The sequence below is a fragment of the Eublepharis macularius genome, chromosome 3 (genome assembly GCF_028583425.1).
Source record: "Eublepharis macularius isolate TG4126 chromosome 3, MPM_Emac_v1.0, whole genome shotgun sequence".
Classification (NCBI taxonomy): domain Eukaryota; kingdom Metazoa; phylum Chordata; class Lepidosauria; order Squamata; family Eublepharidae; genus Eublepharis; species Eublepharis macularius.
Window position 1 is genome coordinate 168,399,506 of NC_072792.1, and position 13,051 is coordinate 168,412,556.

The window sequence follows — 13,051 nt, forward strand, 5'->3', positions numbered from 1 at the left end:
CGGATAGAATAAAATTTGTCCTAATACTAAAATCATGAGTTGATTATATTTAAAAGCCCTTTAACAAGTCAGATAAATATACGCATTTTTTTAATACTTAACAGCACAACCCATTCCTCTGACATTTTAAAGAAATCACTGTAGTCAGAAATGTTGTCACAGACTGAGTTGTAGCTGGATCAGAATCGGCCAATAGTAGGAAAATCACCCAGGGTTCCACAGGTCGTTGATATCTAAACAGAACCAGGGTTATCCAAAGAGACTTGGGAACTATCCAGTGCTACAGGATAGTAAAAGAAAAAAAAATCACAGTTGAACCAAGACCCCGCAGAACTCTGAACAAAACATTCAGTACGGTCAGAGTATCTAAAATGAAACGCTGCCAAATGCTTATTAGAAGTAGGAGGCTGTAAATTTTACAGTGAACTGGCTTGGCAGCTGAACATAACATGTTCAAGACTCGTGATCAAGCTGTGAGCGGAACCTGGATATGGTAAGTGGCTGCTGGACAATGCAAGCAAATGCTGAATAGATTTGTTCACAAGCCAAATGTCAGCTGATATGTGTTTGTGTGGGAAATCAGCCAGGAGTCAGCTTCAGCTCTCGTTGCTAGGAAATATTTCTGCCTGCCAGCTATACTAGGACATGGGGGGGGGGGGGAGTTGACCGCCAGCTGATGAGGGCAGGGCTGGCATCAGTGTACCTTGAGGTGGGGCAGCTGCCAGGGCTCATGGCTTCTGGTGGGGCCCACTGCTGCTGACTCCCCATTCACACATGTCCTCCGATGCCTGAACTCACACCCTTCCACTGCCTGCTTGTCAGTGCTTTGTCACACCTGGTCCCAGTCACATGTGTGGCTGGAGAAGGGCATGTGGGTGATCCACAAAGCAATGGCATTCCTGGTGGCCGTGGCAGCAGCACTCCTAGCTCCACCCAGCACCATCGGGGAACGGCCATGCAGGCGGTTTGGGCAATTGTGACTGCAGCTGGTGGGAGAACTTGCGAGTGGACAAAGGTAGGCTGCGTGGGCAGGTGGGGGCACATGGGTGGGAGGGCAACAGGGAGCAACACTGTTCTCTGTGGTCAGTGTTGACTGGAATAGGTCATAGGGACCGTATTAATAATAAAAATAATAACATTCAATTTATATACTGCTCTTCAGGAGAACTTAATGCCACACTCAGAGCAGTTTACAAAATGTGTTATTATTATCCTCACAACAATCACCCTGTGAGGTGGGTGGAGCTGAGAGAGCTCTGAGAGAGCTGTGACTGACCCAAGGTCACCCAGCTGGCTTCAAGCAGAAGAGTGGGGAATCAAACCTGGTTCTCCAGATTAGAGTTCTGCCACTCTTAACCACTACACCAAACTGGCTCTTGTCCCATCTACACTGCCTCCCAATTTTCTTCTGGGCCCAATTCAGAGGGTTGATATTGACCTTTACAGCTCTATACAGCTTGGGGACAGCATACCTACCTACTCCCATATGAACCTCCACTCGGACATGTTTGGAGGCCAACATCAGGGACCCCACCATCTGAGGCTAGCTACTCTTCTTGGTTGTGCCAATGAAACTTAGGAATTCCCTCCCCACAGAAATTCATCCATCTCCCTCTATCTTTCTCTTCTGCCAGTGGGTATAGACTTTTATATTTTGTTTGGCTTACCTCATTAACTGTTATTGGCCCCCTCCCTGGTTACGTTGTGCGTTGTTATATGTGTGTATTTATGTATGTGTTTTATTGAGTTGTTTTAATATTTCAATATAGAATATTTTATTCTCAGTCCTGTTTTAATGTCTCAGATGTTTTAATACTGAAATGTTTTGATGTTAACTGCCTTGGGGACCCTATTTGGGGATGGGTGGGAAGCGGCATAGAAATTTTTAAAATTGTACATTTAGTCCCATGAGCATATCAGTTGGTGGTTGGGATAAGCGTCCAGAAATTTTATGTGAGGAAGAGGTTCTATTTGACCTCTGAGGTAGATCCAGCCATCTTTGCTTACCCATTTCTCCCTTCCTCCTGGAGTCTAATGAGTCCCCCCCACTCCCTGAAATTTTGTTCCTCAGGCCAGCGGATCTAAGGAGCATTGTCAAGTACCAGGATGAGGGGGCTGCAGTAGGAATGGGGAATTGGCATAAATCTCTGCTCCCTCTTCTAAAGACTTGTGTGCCATTAAGTCTTTGGATCTGTACAACTGAACACATGCCATTGCAATTGTACAGAGTTGTCTCGGCTCCTTAAAACCAACTCTGGATAGGATTGCATTGTCCATCTTGCAATGCCATGGGTTAATCTCTGAGGTATAAAATTACAAGTAGTGATACAGATGGCTGAACTTCCAGGAATTTTTTCTGATGCCCTCAGTTTGGATCTCTTAACTGGGGACCTGTTCATAAACCTAATTAGTAATGTAATGAGTGTGTTTTTTGAAACTAAACATTTGACATTGAAAAATATAGCTGTGGAAAATGTTGCATCCCACCTGAACGGCCATGGACTACTTCAATCTTCTTTTGACAGTTGGTGATTAAAGTATGCTTTTAATTTGCTCAGATGAGAGGATGATGGATTTGTGCTGTGTAAGCAAAATGAGAGGTTCCTTTGTATCCTGCTTATGAAAAGCAACAACTGCTGTCTTCAGTAGCATTTCCCCCCCCCCACCTTCCACCTGTTCCTATAAAGTGCTGCAGATTTGATTAGCTAAGCAAAAAAGAACTCTAACATTTCTTTTTGACTGGGAGGGGAAATAAGGTTTTCTTTTCTCCATAGCCTATTTCTTAAAAAAAAATAAAAATCTCAAAGCTGGCATCAAGAATTAGAGATAATCGCACAGCTTTTTGGTAAGAACCTGTGTTTTCTTTTCACGCAGCAAGTTTTGGATTTGTCGTTAGGCATCTGCTAGTTGACTTCCAAACTTAGCTTCTCCCCTCACCCCCTTTCCAAATCTTTTTTTAAATAGCTGAATTATCATTTTCAAAAGGTCCCTCTTGGGTATTGAGAGATAATCCAAACTCTTTTATTAAGGCCTCTGCGTGAAGCAAAAAACTGGCATGCATCAGAGTATCATCTTTTTTTGGTCTGCTTAAGAGTTATCCCTTCAGACAAACTTTTCCCCCCCTTTCTGCAACTCATGATAGATCGACAACTGTTGGGATGTAGTTGACTCTTCCTGATAGTGCTGATAGTGCATTTTTGTGAGGGAAGGGGAGAAAAGGCATCTTGGGTAAATGGCTGAATGATGACTTCCGTCCAGCATGTGAAGAAGTCCCCCTATGTGAACTCTTTCTCCTTGGCACATAAAGCAAAGTGAATGCTCAAGATTTATTTCCCAGAATTCTCCCCATCTTTGGTGTTAGTTCAAGAGGGAATGTCGTGTAGTAAAACCAGAGGAAAGATCACATGGTCCAGCATCTCTCTTGCCTACCAAAAGAAACAACAGGAGCCACATTTCATCTGACCTCAGTGAGAAGTCTCCACTGTAAATACAGCTACAGAGAATCACAGAATCACACAGTTGGAAGGGGCCATACAGACCTTCTAGTCCAACCCCCTGCCCAGTGCAGGATCAGCCTAAAGCATCTCTGACAAGTATTCATCCAGCCTCTTCTTGAAAACCGCCAGTGAAGGGGAGCTTACTACCTCCCTAGGCAGCTGACTCCACCTTTGAACTACTTTGACCATGAAAAAGTTTTTCCTAATATCCAACCAGTACCTTTCTGCATGTAATTTAAGCCCGTTGCTTCTAGTCCTATCCTCTGCTGCCAACTGTATCAGCTCCTTGCCCTCCTCCAAATGACAGCCTTTCATATATTTAAAGAGTGCAATCATGTCCCCCCTCAATCTCCTCCAAACTAAACATTCCCAAGACCCTCAGCCTTTCCTCGTAGGGCTCAGTTTCCAGACCCTTGAACATCCTTGTCGCTCTCTTCTGCACCCTCTCAATTTTGTCCATATCCTTTTTGAAATGAGGCCTCCAGAACTGCACGCAATACTCCAGGTGCAGCCTGACCAAGGCAGTATAAAGCGGGATTATGACCTCCTGCGATTTCGATGCTATGGCCCCTTTGATACAACCCAGGATTGAATTAGCCTTTTTTGCCACCACATCACACTGACTGCTCATATTTAGTTTACAGACCACTCTTACTCCAAGATGTCTTTCACATACAGTACTATCCAGAAGTGTATCCCCCTTGCTGATGCTTGGGGGATACACTTTTCTGAAATGTTATTTCCCTCAGATCTCATGGTTCCCTGAGGACAGCAGCAGGAATACCAAAGAGCCGGGCTTTTAAAATCTTGTACTCTTAATGTGTCTCTTTACCACCAAGAGATGAGCAGTGTGGGTACCAAGATTTTAAATAAGTTCAGAATCATAGACCAGATTATTGAGCAGATGTTTGGGGAGATGGGAGGTATAAATGATCTAAGTAAAAGTTCAAAATCTTTCATGCCGCCTAGCATTTTCTCCTGCTCGTTAGGAACCACCTATTTTATGTATTTTATTTTATTTGCAAAATGTATATCCTGGCTTTCTGCCTAATTGGGGCAGTGAGGTGGCTAACAATTAAAAACAGAACACTCTGAAAACAGATCATAAAACCAATTAAAAGCAAAACAAAAACATGTATGTAAAAATACAAAAATGTTCAAACCTAAGGCAGGCTTATACAGTGTATATGTGCTTCATGAGAAAACGCCATGATCCAACAATATGTTCAGGGCCCGTCTTCATACATTTTACACATAAAAGTCACAAGCATGTGCCCAGAGCAGCTCCTGTACAGCCTGGCTGCAGGGAACCCGAGTTGGGAAACTCATTAAAAACAAGCACGTCTGATTTGGCCCTTAGGTAGTTGTCAGTTTTATCCATTGGCAAGGCATTGGTTTCAGAAAGGCTTTGTTCAGAAACAATCTCATTCCCTATTATAAAAAAGATCTCCTGAATTCTTCTGTGGTATGCATTCTGCAAAATGAGAAGAGAGAAGGATTCTTACATTCCACTAGGAGGGAGCCTTAACAGATAATCCTCAGATACGGATAGCGGTTATTTTACCAATCGGCAGGGTCAAAAGGAAGCCATATTCTTTCCCTTGCAGGTGCTCCCCCTGGAGAACAGAATGAAGGATACCAGTCGCTTCCCACTGGCTTTGAACATTGGCATGGGGATTGTGATAACCTTGTATATCTCACTAGCCACTCTGGGCTATATGCGCTTTGGGAATGAAATCAAAGGCAGCATAACTCTGAACCTGCCACAAGATAAATGGTAAGTAGATGCCCAATCAAAATAACTTTAATGCCTTTAGCAATCTTTCTAGCTCCTCTGTTCTAGAACAGTCTCTGAAATTTAGTTCAAAGGTTGTTGTTGTTATTTATAGTCTACGTATTATCTTGTCCAAGGCTCCAGAAAGTTGGCAACGAGCCTGCCAGTTTCTTATTCTCTGCTCGTTTTGAAAAATTTCTTCTTCCGACCACAATTTTGTTTCCTTCAATAAACATCCATCATCCAAAATTCATCATTGGCAATTCATCTGTTGGGTGAAGGAAACAAAATTGTGGCCGGAAGAAGAAATTTTTCGAAACGAGCAGAGAATAAGAAGCTGGCAGGCTCGTTGCCAACTTTCTGGAGCCTTGGCCAAGCGCAGCGAAGGAAGTAACGACCGAGCTAACAAGTGGGTCCATTTAGAAGATGCCTTGGATATCCCATCAGCGTCCGCTGTGAGGTTACCTGTAAAAGAAATATAATTGGACTTTAGATACTGCATATGGACTTTTGTTGGATATATTGTATGACTATTTATATTGTATGTATCAATATACTGTAATTGACTTAACTGCATTTCTCTTTTGCCTCCTTGAGCTACGCTCTCCTTGTTGCTTCGGTTATTTATAATCTGTCTTTCTCGCTGAGATCCAAGGGGGATTATGCCATGCAAGTGAAGATACAGTATAATCAACAGTTAGGACAATCACCGAGCAAAGTACAATAAGGAACAACCATTAGGACATTTGGTGAAAGCGGTACAATAGAATACGGTAGCAAAAAATTTGAAAAAACCAGCATAAAGCAGAGCACAGAGATGAAATCTTTGTGAGACAAAGCTAGGCATGATTAGATAGGTGTTTCCTGACCTTGGGAGAGCTGACATGCCCTGTTTCTGAGCAGAAATTGGAGGCATACTTTTTTTTTATATCCGCATGCGAACCTTACCCACTCTTAATTAATATAACCCACCACCCCGTTTATTTTTCTGTGACGCTGGGTTCTGGGTCTTCATCCTCATTGGAAAGTGACAAGTTCAGAGCACAGACACAACAGGCAGCTGAGACTAGTGAGTCTGCTGCTTTTCAGAGTTTATTGATCACATCCGCTGCAGGAGCGTAGTAAAGCTGTCCATCTCCTGCAGCAGTCCTGTGAATTTTCTAGGCCAGAGCAGGGCATCTTGCACCAACATAGCAGGCAGACTCTTCCATGTGAGTGATTTGGACCTGAGGGAGCTTTTAATGATGTGCTTAGGAGCAGTGTTCCTGCCAGTGTATTGGTACGCACTGTTTGAGAATTGCTAATGTAGACCGCAAAAGAGTAAAGATGAGGAAAAGGTTTTAACTAATCTAACAAATTTCGTTTTGGACCTTCGGTACAAGTATAGATTGGTTTTTAGAACTGATCAGCACAGCTACAAATCAACGCTTGCAATATGTGATCATGGCCTAGTCAGTTGCTAACCTGATCCTAGTCAATTGCTAACCTGATCAATTTTGTTAACCTCTGAAAATGTGGGATGGAGCCGTGGTTGTAGTTCCCCTGCCACTTGTCGAAGTGACCCCATTAAAGCTGCTTGACAGTAACATGTTAACACTTCCTGAAACTTAATTTACTTTATTCTCTGCCTTTCTTGCTGATACTCAAAGTGGATTACCAAATCAGAAAAACAGTGCAGTAAAAAGTATAAAGACATATGCCTCGAATGATGAAAAAATTGGATTACAAGAATTAGAAAACACAGTAAAAACAAGATGATCCGTACACCAAACTACAACCCCTGATCTAGTTTGGTAAGAACTAGGACAGAAGCTAAGCAGAGTTGGCTGTGGTTAGTATTTGGATGGGAGACTACCGAGGAAGTCCAGGGTAACTACACAATCTGAATGTCTCTTGCCTTAAAAACCACTTGGGGTTGCCATAAATTGGCTGTGACTTGATGGAATCTCTCTCTGTCTCTCTCTCTCTCACACACACACTTTATAAAAGCATCCTCCTGAATGAGTTCAGCATTTTTGCTAATATTACTTTGTGCTCAGTTTGAAGAAGTGTATTTTGCCACACAGTGAAATCCTACTATAAAGTTGGTTAATCTTAAAGGTGCTACTGGACTCTTTACTATTTTGTGACTACAGACTAACACGGCTAACTCCTCTCAATCTAGTGAAATCCTAAACAGAGTTACTCCAGTCTAAGCCGATTGAAATCAGTGTTTAGGATTTCACTGTTAATTAGGATTTCCACATCTTAAAAAAATGTGTTCAGTGTATGTTTGGTGCTACATAAAGTATGTGTAATAATCCTTCTTCCTCTCCCAGCCCTCAATCTCCTCTAGCTACAGCAATTGTCCCAGTTGTCAATGTAATATAATCTGGATAGAATGAGATTAAGACGGCTGCTACTTCCTTAAAAATCAAAAGTGACTCTTTAAAAAGATAGCCTATGGAGATTTTGTTTGAACACTGTTTAGTATTTCTTAAATTAGTTTCCTAATATGAGAGATTCTTGAACGCCTTTCAGTGCTGGAAACTTACTTATTCATTGGTACGGAAAGTGTGCTTTGAAGTTAATTAATTGTGTAGTTTATGCTTTGAAGCTGATGAAGCAACTCCTTTTTTTCTGGTTAAGGGTTTTAATGGGGCTTTCAGTCCCCTTCCCCCTCTTCCCCTACCCAGGTTTTGAAATATTTTCTGCAACTTTAGAACTACTTTACCTTCAGAAATCTTGACTGTGCATGACCTTTTAGCAGCTGCTGCCAAGCCACCCTCTGTTTATGGACATGATTATTAGGAATCTGTACAAATAAATCTGAGCAGACCTGAGAAGATGTATTGTCGAAGGCTTTCACGGCCGGAGAACGATGGTTGTTGTGGGTTTTCCGGGCTGTATTGCCGTGGTCTTGGCATTGTAGTTCCTGACTTTTCGCCAGCAGCTGTGGCTGGCATCTTCAGAGGTGTAGCACCAAAAGATAGAGATCTCTCAGTGTCACAGTGTGGAAAAGATGTGGCAGGTCATTTATATCTACTCAGGAGGGGTGGGACTGAGCTGAGTCATCCTGTAAGAGTTTCCCAGGGTGTGGAATGCTAATGGCGGGAGGCTTCACTGTATCCTGAGGCACTGTGACACTGAGAGATCTCTATCTTTTGGTGCTACACCTCTGAAGATGCCAGCCACAGCTGCTGGCGAAACGTCAGGAACTACAATGCCAAGACCACGGCAATACAGCCCGGAAAACCCACAACAACCATAGACCTGAGAAGGTTGTTCTGGAGTGGAGTGATTTGCTTTGCTCTCCCCCCCCCCACCCCCGTGGCCTTGTTGTCCAACACATGGTGGAGACCAGCTGAATTTCCCTCGTTACTGGATAGACTAAAATTATTAGAACCAGTACGACTCCTGATTGTCAAAACTAGAGCAGTCTAGATACATTCCTGTATATAATAATTTAGCCATTTCGTCTTGGGCTAGATAACAATGAAAGGTGGGTCAAGATGAGTAGCCGTGTTAGTCTGTCTGTAGCAGTAGAAAAGAGCAAGAGTCCAGGAACACCTATAAGGCTAACAAAAAAATTTGTGGTAGGAAGTGAGCTCCGACTCACGAAAGCTCATGCCCTACCACAAATTTAGTTAGTCTTATAGGTGCTACTGGACTCTTGCTCTTTTCTAATGAAAGGTGGGGATGTATGTTTAAAATATAAGATCCAAATTCTGCAACCCAAACTGTGTATAATTCGCTATCTGAGCATATCATGCAAGAGTGTGTGGATTCTGCTGTATCTAGTATTTCGCATAACTTATTCTGATGGCTGTGGGGATAGGCAGGTTGCTTTACAGGAAACTACACTTCAACCCCTAAAAATCTTCAACAATGCCTCGAGCCTATATTGGCAGCAATTAGGTTTGCAGCTGCCTGATGTTTTTAAAAGGAAGGTTGTAACCTGGAAGATGAATTGCGCCAGATCCCACATTCTGCCTTTTTCTGCACCTCTGCATGCAGCAGGAATGCAGCTCTTTTTGTCAGGCAGAAGCAAAAGTGATGAAGGGCTGTGACTTTAAATTGGGTGTCTAATAAGTAGAAGAGATAATAAAGTGGACTTTGAAGGAGTACATCTGCCAGACTGTGTAATATTGCAGTCTTCAAGAGATGATCCAGTACTTATTATCTGTTTCTTTTAATGTTATCTCGAATACATCATTCTTGGTGGAATATGGCAATGCTAACAAAGCTGATGTGTCTTTAATATTAGAATAAACCGAAATGCAATTTACTCACAGTTGGAGATCAGCTTGGAGGGCAAAACAATAATGACTAGCCTAGGGCATGCTTGCAAAGCCTTTTTTCAGCATTCAGAAATTCATTTTGGTCATCTTTTTTACTTAATCCGTGACCATTTTTGAGAGAGAGAGTACTGGTTAGGAATGAATCTTATTATGTCCCATTCTTAAATACCTGTAATATAGTATGTGTTGTTAGCTGCTTATGAACATCAAGAAAACGAGTTATGATTATTTTCTTCATTTTGTAGTTCTGCTTAGTTTTGTTTGAACCATTTTAAAATATTAGTTGCATCAGAGGGTTTATCTCCCCACATACATGGTCTTGTAAGCATTAAGCCTGGTTGTAGCCATGGCATGGGGAATATTCTAGGATCTTTCCCTGGATCTTTAGCACTTTGTAAAAATAAAAGACTCCCGTTTTATTTATGGGGGAGAGGAGATAATGAAAAACAGCAGATGGTGTCCTATCATAGGACCAAGCTACAAGTGATGAATGACACTTGAACGGCAAGTGGATTGAGTGGAGGGCAAGTGAAGAGGGAGGAATACACTTGCCATTCAAGTGTCATTTGTCACTTGTAGTTTGGCCCATAGCTCTTCTCAAAGTTTCACAACATGAATACCTCCATTTTGATTTAATCTTTCCCCCGACCCTTTCTTGCTAGTGCCTGCCTCGTGCCAGGCAATCAATGCATACAGCATGATGCTAATATCACATGGAGGTGTTCATCCTCTTGCATCCTCGACACAACCCAGTGAGAACCATATTACTATGCTTCGAAAAGGAGTTCAAGTAAAATGTTTGTACTGTCCGTACACGATCTACAAGGTCGAGTCTCCAAAGGCAGTTGGTTCTGTAGGGGCCACAGCTCAAAAGGACCTGGCCCAAATTCTTTAACGTGTGATAAGGATGATATCCTGCATAGATTAGATTGGTATTCCTGAGCCCATATGAGATGGCCACTATGTGTTATAAAGGAACTGGAAAAGAGTGGAAGGGGGTGGAATATAGTAAGAAGCTTACTACATTGTGAGACCACTTTCCTCACCCTTCAAAACAGAAAACTCTGATAACACTAGAAGACTGGCAAATAAGTACAGGACAAATTCCTGCTCTGAGACTTGAGGAGTTCCGTGTCAAGATTGGCAGAGGGTGCTGTAGAGTAGATCAGAGGCCCAGTCAATCATGTTTTTATTTTAAAGGGCTGCTACTGTTAAAAGAAAGAAAATGGAACCTCCCTAGCCCTTGAAATGCAGCATGCCTGCGATTAACAGATGGAGAGTTCGTGCCTTGCTTGGGAGCTTCTGAGAGCATCTGGCTAGTTACTAGACTAGGAGCTGTTCTCTTGGGTCAAATTTAGCAAGGCAATTCTGCTCTTATGGAAGTTGGAAGCAAAAAGAAATGACTGACATGCACCAATTATTCTCTCGGGCTGTTTCCTTTTCTCGCAGCAAACTCGTGTTCATAACCCTCGCACGTTTTGTCCAAATGTGTTCCACAGGCTGTACCAACTGGTCAAGATTCTCTATTCCTTTGGGATTTTCGTGACCTTTTCGATTCAGTTCTTCGTTCCGGCAGATATCATCGTACCAGCCCTCACCTCTGGAGCGCAGCAGAAAAGGAAAGTGTACTATGAGCTGATAGTGAGAATGATCCTGGTTTGTTCAACGTGTAAGTTTGAGGCTTAATTCCTTGGCTTTTCTTTCAGGACCCACCGTTGTTTAGGCAGTTCAAATTGGTGGGACTAGAGACAACCCTGAAGCTTGTTGGTTCATCAAACCACTTCTTGGAGAGCAGAAAACTATACGGAGACTTGGCGGATTTAAGTGAAGCTTTTTCTAATTTTTAATAAACCACAATATCCTATTAGGGTTTTTTTGCAAAAGCTAAGCACCCAGGAAACATACATTTTCTACACTTTTGTGAATAGGTAGGCTTGATCTTCCCTTTCCCGCATGGGTGGGAACTTCTGACTAAACTTCCTCTGCTCAGAGAGGAGATGCGCTACACTTTGCCAGTGTTTTAGAGAAGGATTGTTAATGTTTATCTTGGGATTTCAGAAGAGACAATTGTTCCCTTTCGGTTGTTGCTCCAGGAGGATGGCTTCCTTGATTAACAATTAGCCTCACTGAGATCCAAGCGTTAGGCACAGGAGAGAGAAAGTGGAGCAATAGCCCAAGGTGTAAATGGCTTTTCCAACAAATCGTATCTGCTGATTTGCAGTTTGCAACCCCTGGCTTTGTATTTTGTCGCCTCTCTAATAGTTTTGTGTATCTGGTAGCAGAGGCTCCCTGCAGCTTCACAATCTACACTGCCATCAGTGAAGTGACTGGAGGGCTGCATGCATGCTGTCTGCAGTTTGCAAGAAGGGAGCACTAGGGGGTGCCAGAAGATGTGCCTTGCTTTCCTTTCCTGTATCTGATCTTTTTTCAAAATCTCTGGGAGCAGTGCACGAGCAGTGCTCGTACGGTATGCCCTTCATACCAAGCTCCACAGCAGCCAAAACAGTTCTGGCAGTTTTAATTCATTATAAAGTAAAAATACGGTGGAACTTTAAAGGCGAACGACTTACTTATATATAAGCTTTTTTTGAGTTACAGCTCCCTCCCTTTTAATTCTTGACTGCATTTGTGTCAAACTGGAGCTGTTCGTTTTAGATGTCATACGAGAGCTGCCAGCTAACTTGATAAACTGATCTGATTGGCTTAGGTGTCGGGTCTCCCATCCAAGTATTAATCATAGCTGACCCTGGTTAGCTTCTGAAATCTAGGCTGTTTCCACACCACTCACTTTCTTCAGGAATGCTGCGGAACGTGGCGAAAAAAACACGGAAGATAGCGTCTTCTCGTGCGAGTTTTGCATGATGTCGTGCAAAACTCGTGCAAGAAGACGCTATCTTCCATGTTTTTTTCACCACGTTCCTCAGTGTTCCGGAAGAAGGTGAGTAGTGTGGAAATGGCCTTAGTGAAATCGGGCTAGCCTGGGCCATCCAGATCAAGGCAGTGGTTCCATTACTTCTTTGAAATTTAAAAATATGAATTTGCCTAATAAGAAGAACCACACTTATATACCTCTCTTTTAGACAGATCAGTGCCTCATGGAGACTGGTAAACAAAGTTGGTGTTGTTATTATCCCCATAATACACCTTGGGAGCTGGGGTTGAGAGGTGTGGCTTACCCAAGGCTACCTGAGGAGCTCATGGCAGTAGTGGGATTTGAACCAGCACACAGCCCAACCCCTTAACCATTATGCTACAGCATAGTGTCAGAAAACTGAGCCCTCTGGCTGCCTACCCTGACTGGTTGTAGCTCTCAGGCAGGGAAGAGATATCCAACACCTGCTACCTGAGATGCTGAATTGGCACCAGGAATCTTCTGCTACTTCACCTTGGTTTCTCTTCTTAAGCTGCAGTCGTTATCTCCCAGTTACTGGGACTTATTATTTTGTTTTTATTTACTACATGTATACCCTGTCTTTCTTCTCAATCTTTAGTGTCTATTT

At 42.7% G+C, this 13,051-nt stretch overlaps 1 protein-coding gene across 1 annotated transcript in view; it reads left to right on the plus strand.

Annotated features, from left to right (window-relative positions):
• Positions 1-13,051, plus strand: part of SLC36A4 (solute carrier family 36 member 4) — a 64,632-nt gene that overhangs the window by 25,512 nt on the left and 26,069 nt on the right. The window contains exons 9-10 of the mRNA XM_054973803.1: positions 5,105-5,274; positions 11,051-11,220. Of these exons, the coding sequence (XP_054829778.1) occupies positions 5,105-5,274; positions 11,051-11,220 (340 nt within the window). The remainder of the gene's footprint in view (positions 1-5,104; positions 5,275-11,050; positions 11,221-13,051) is intronic.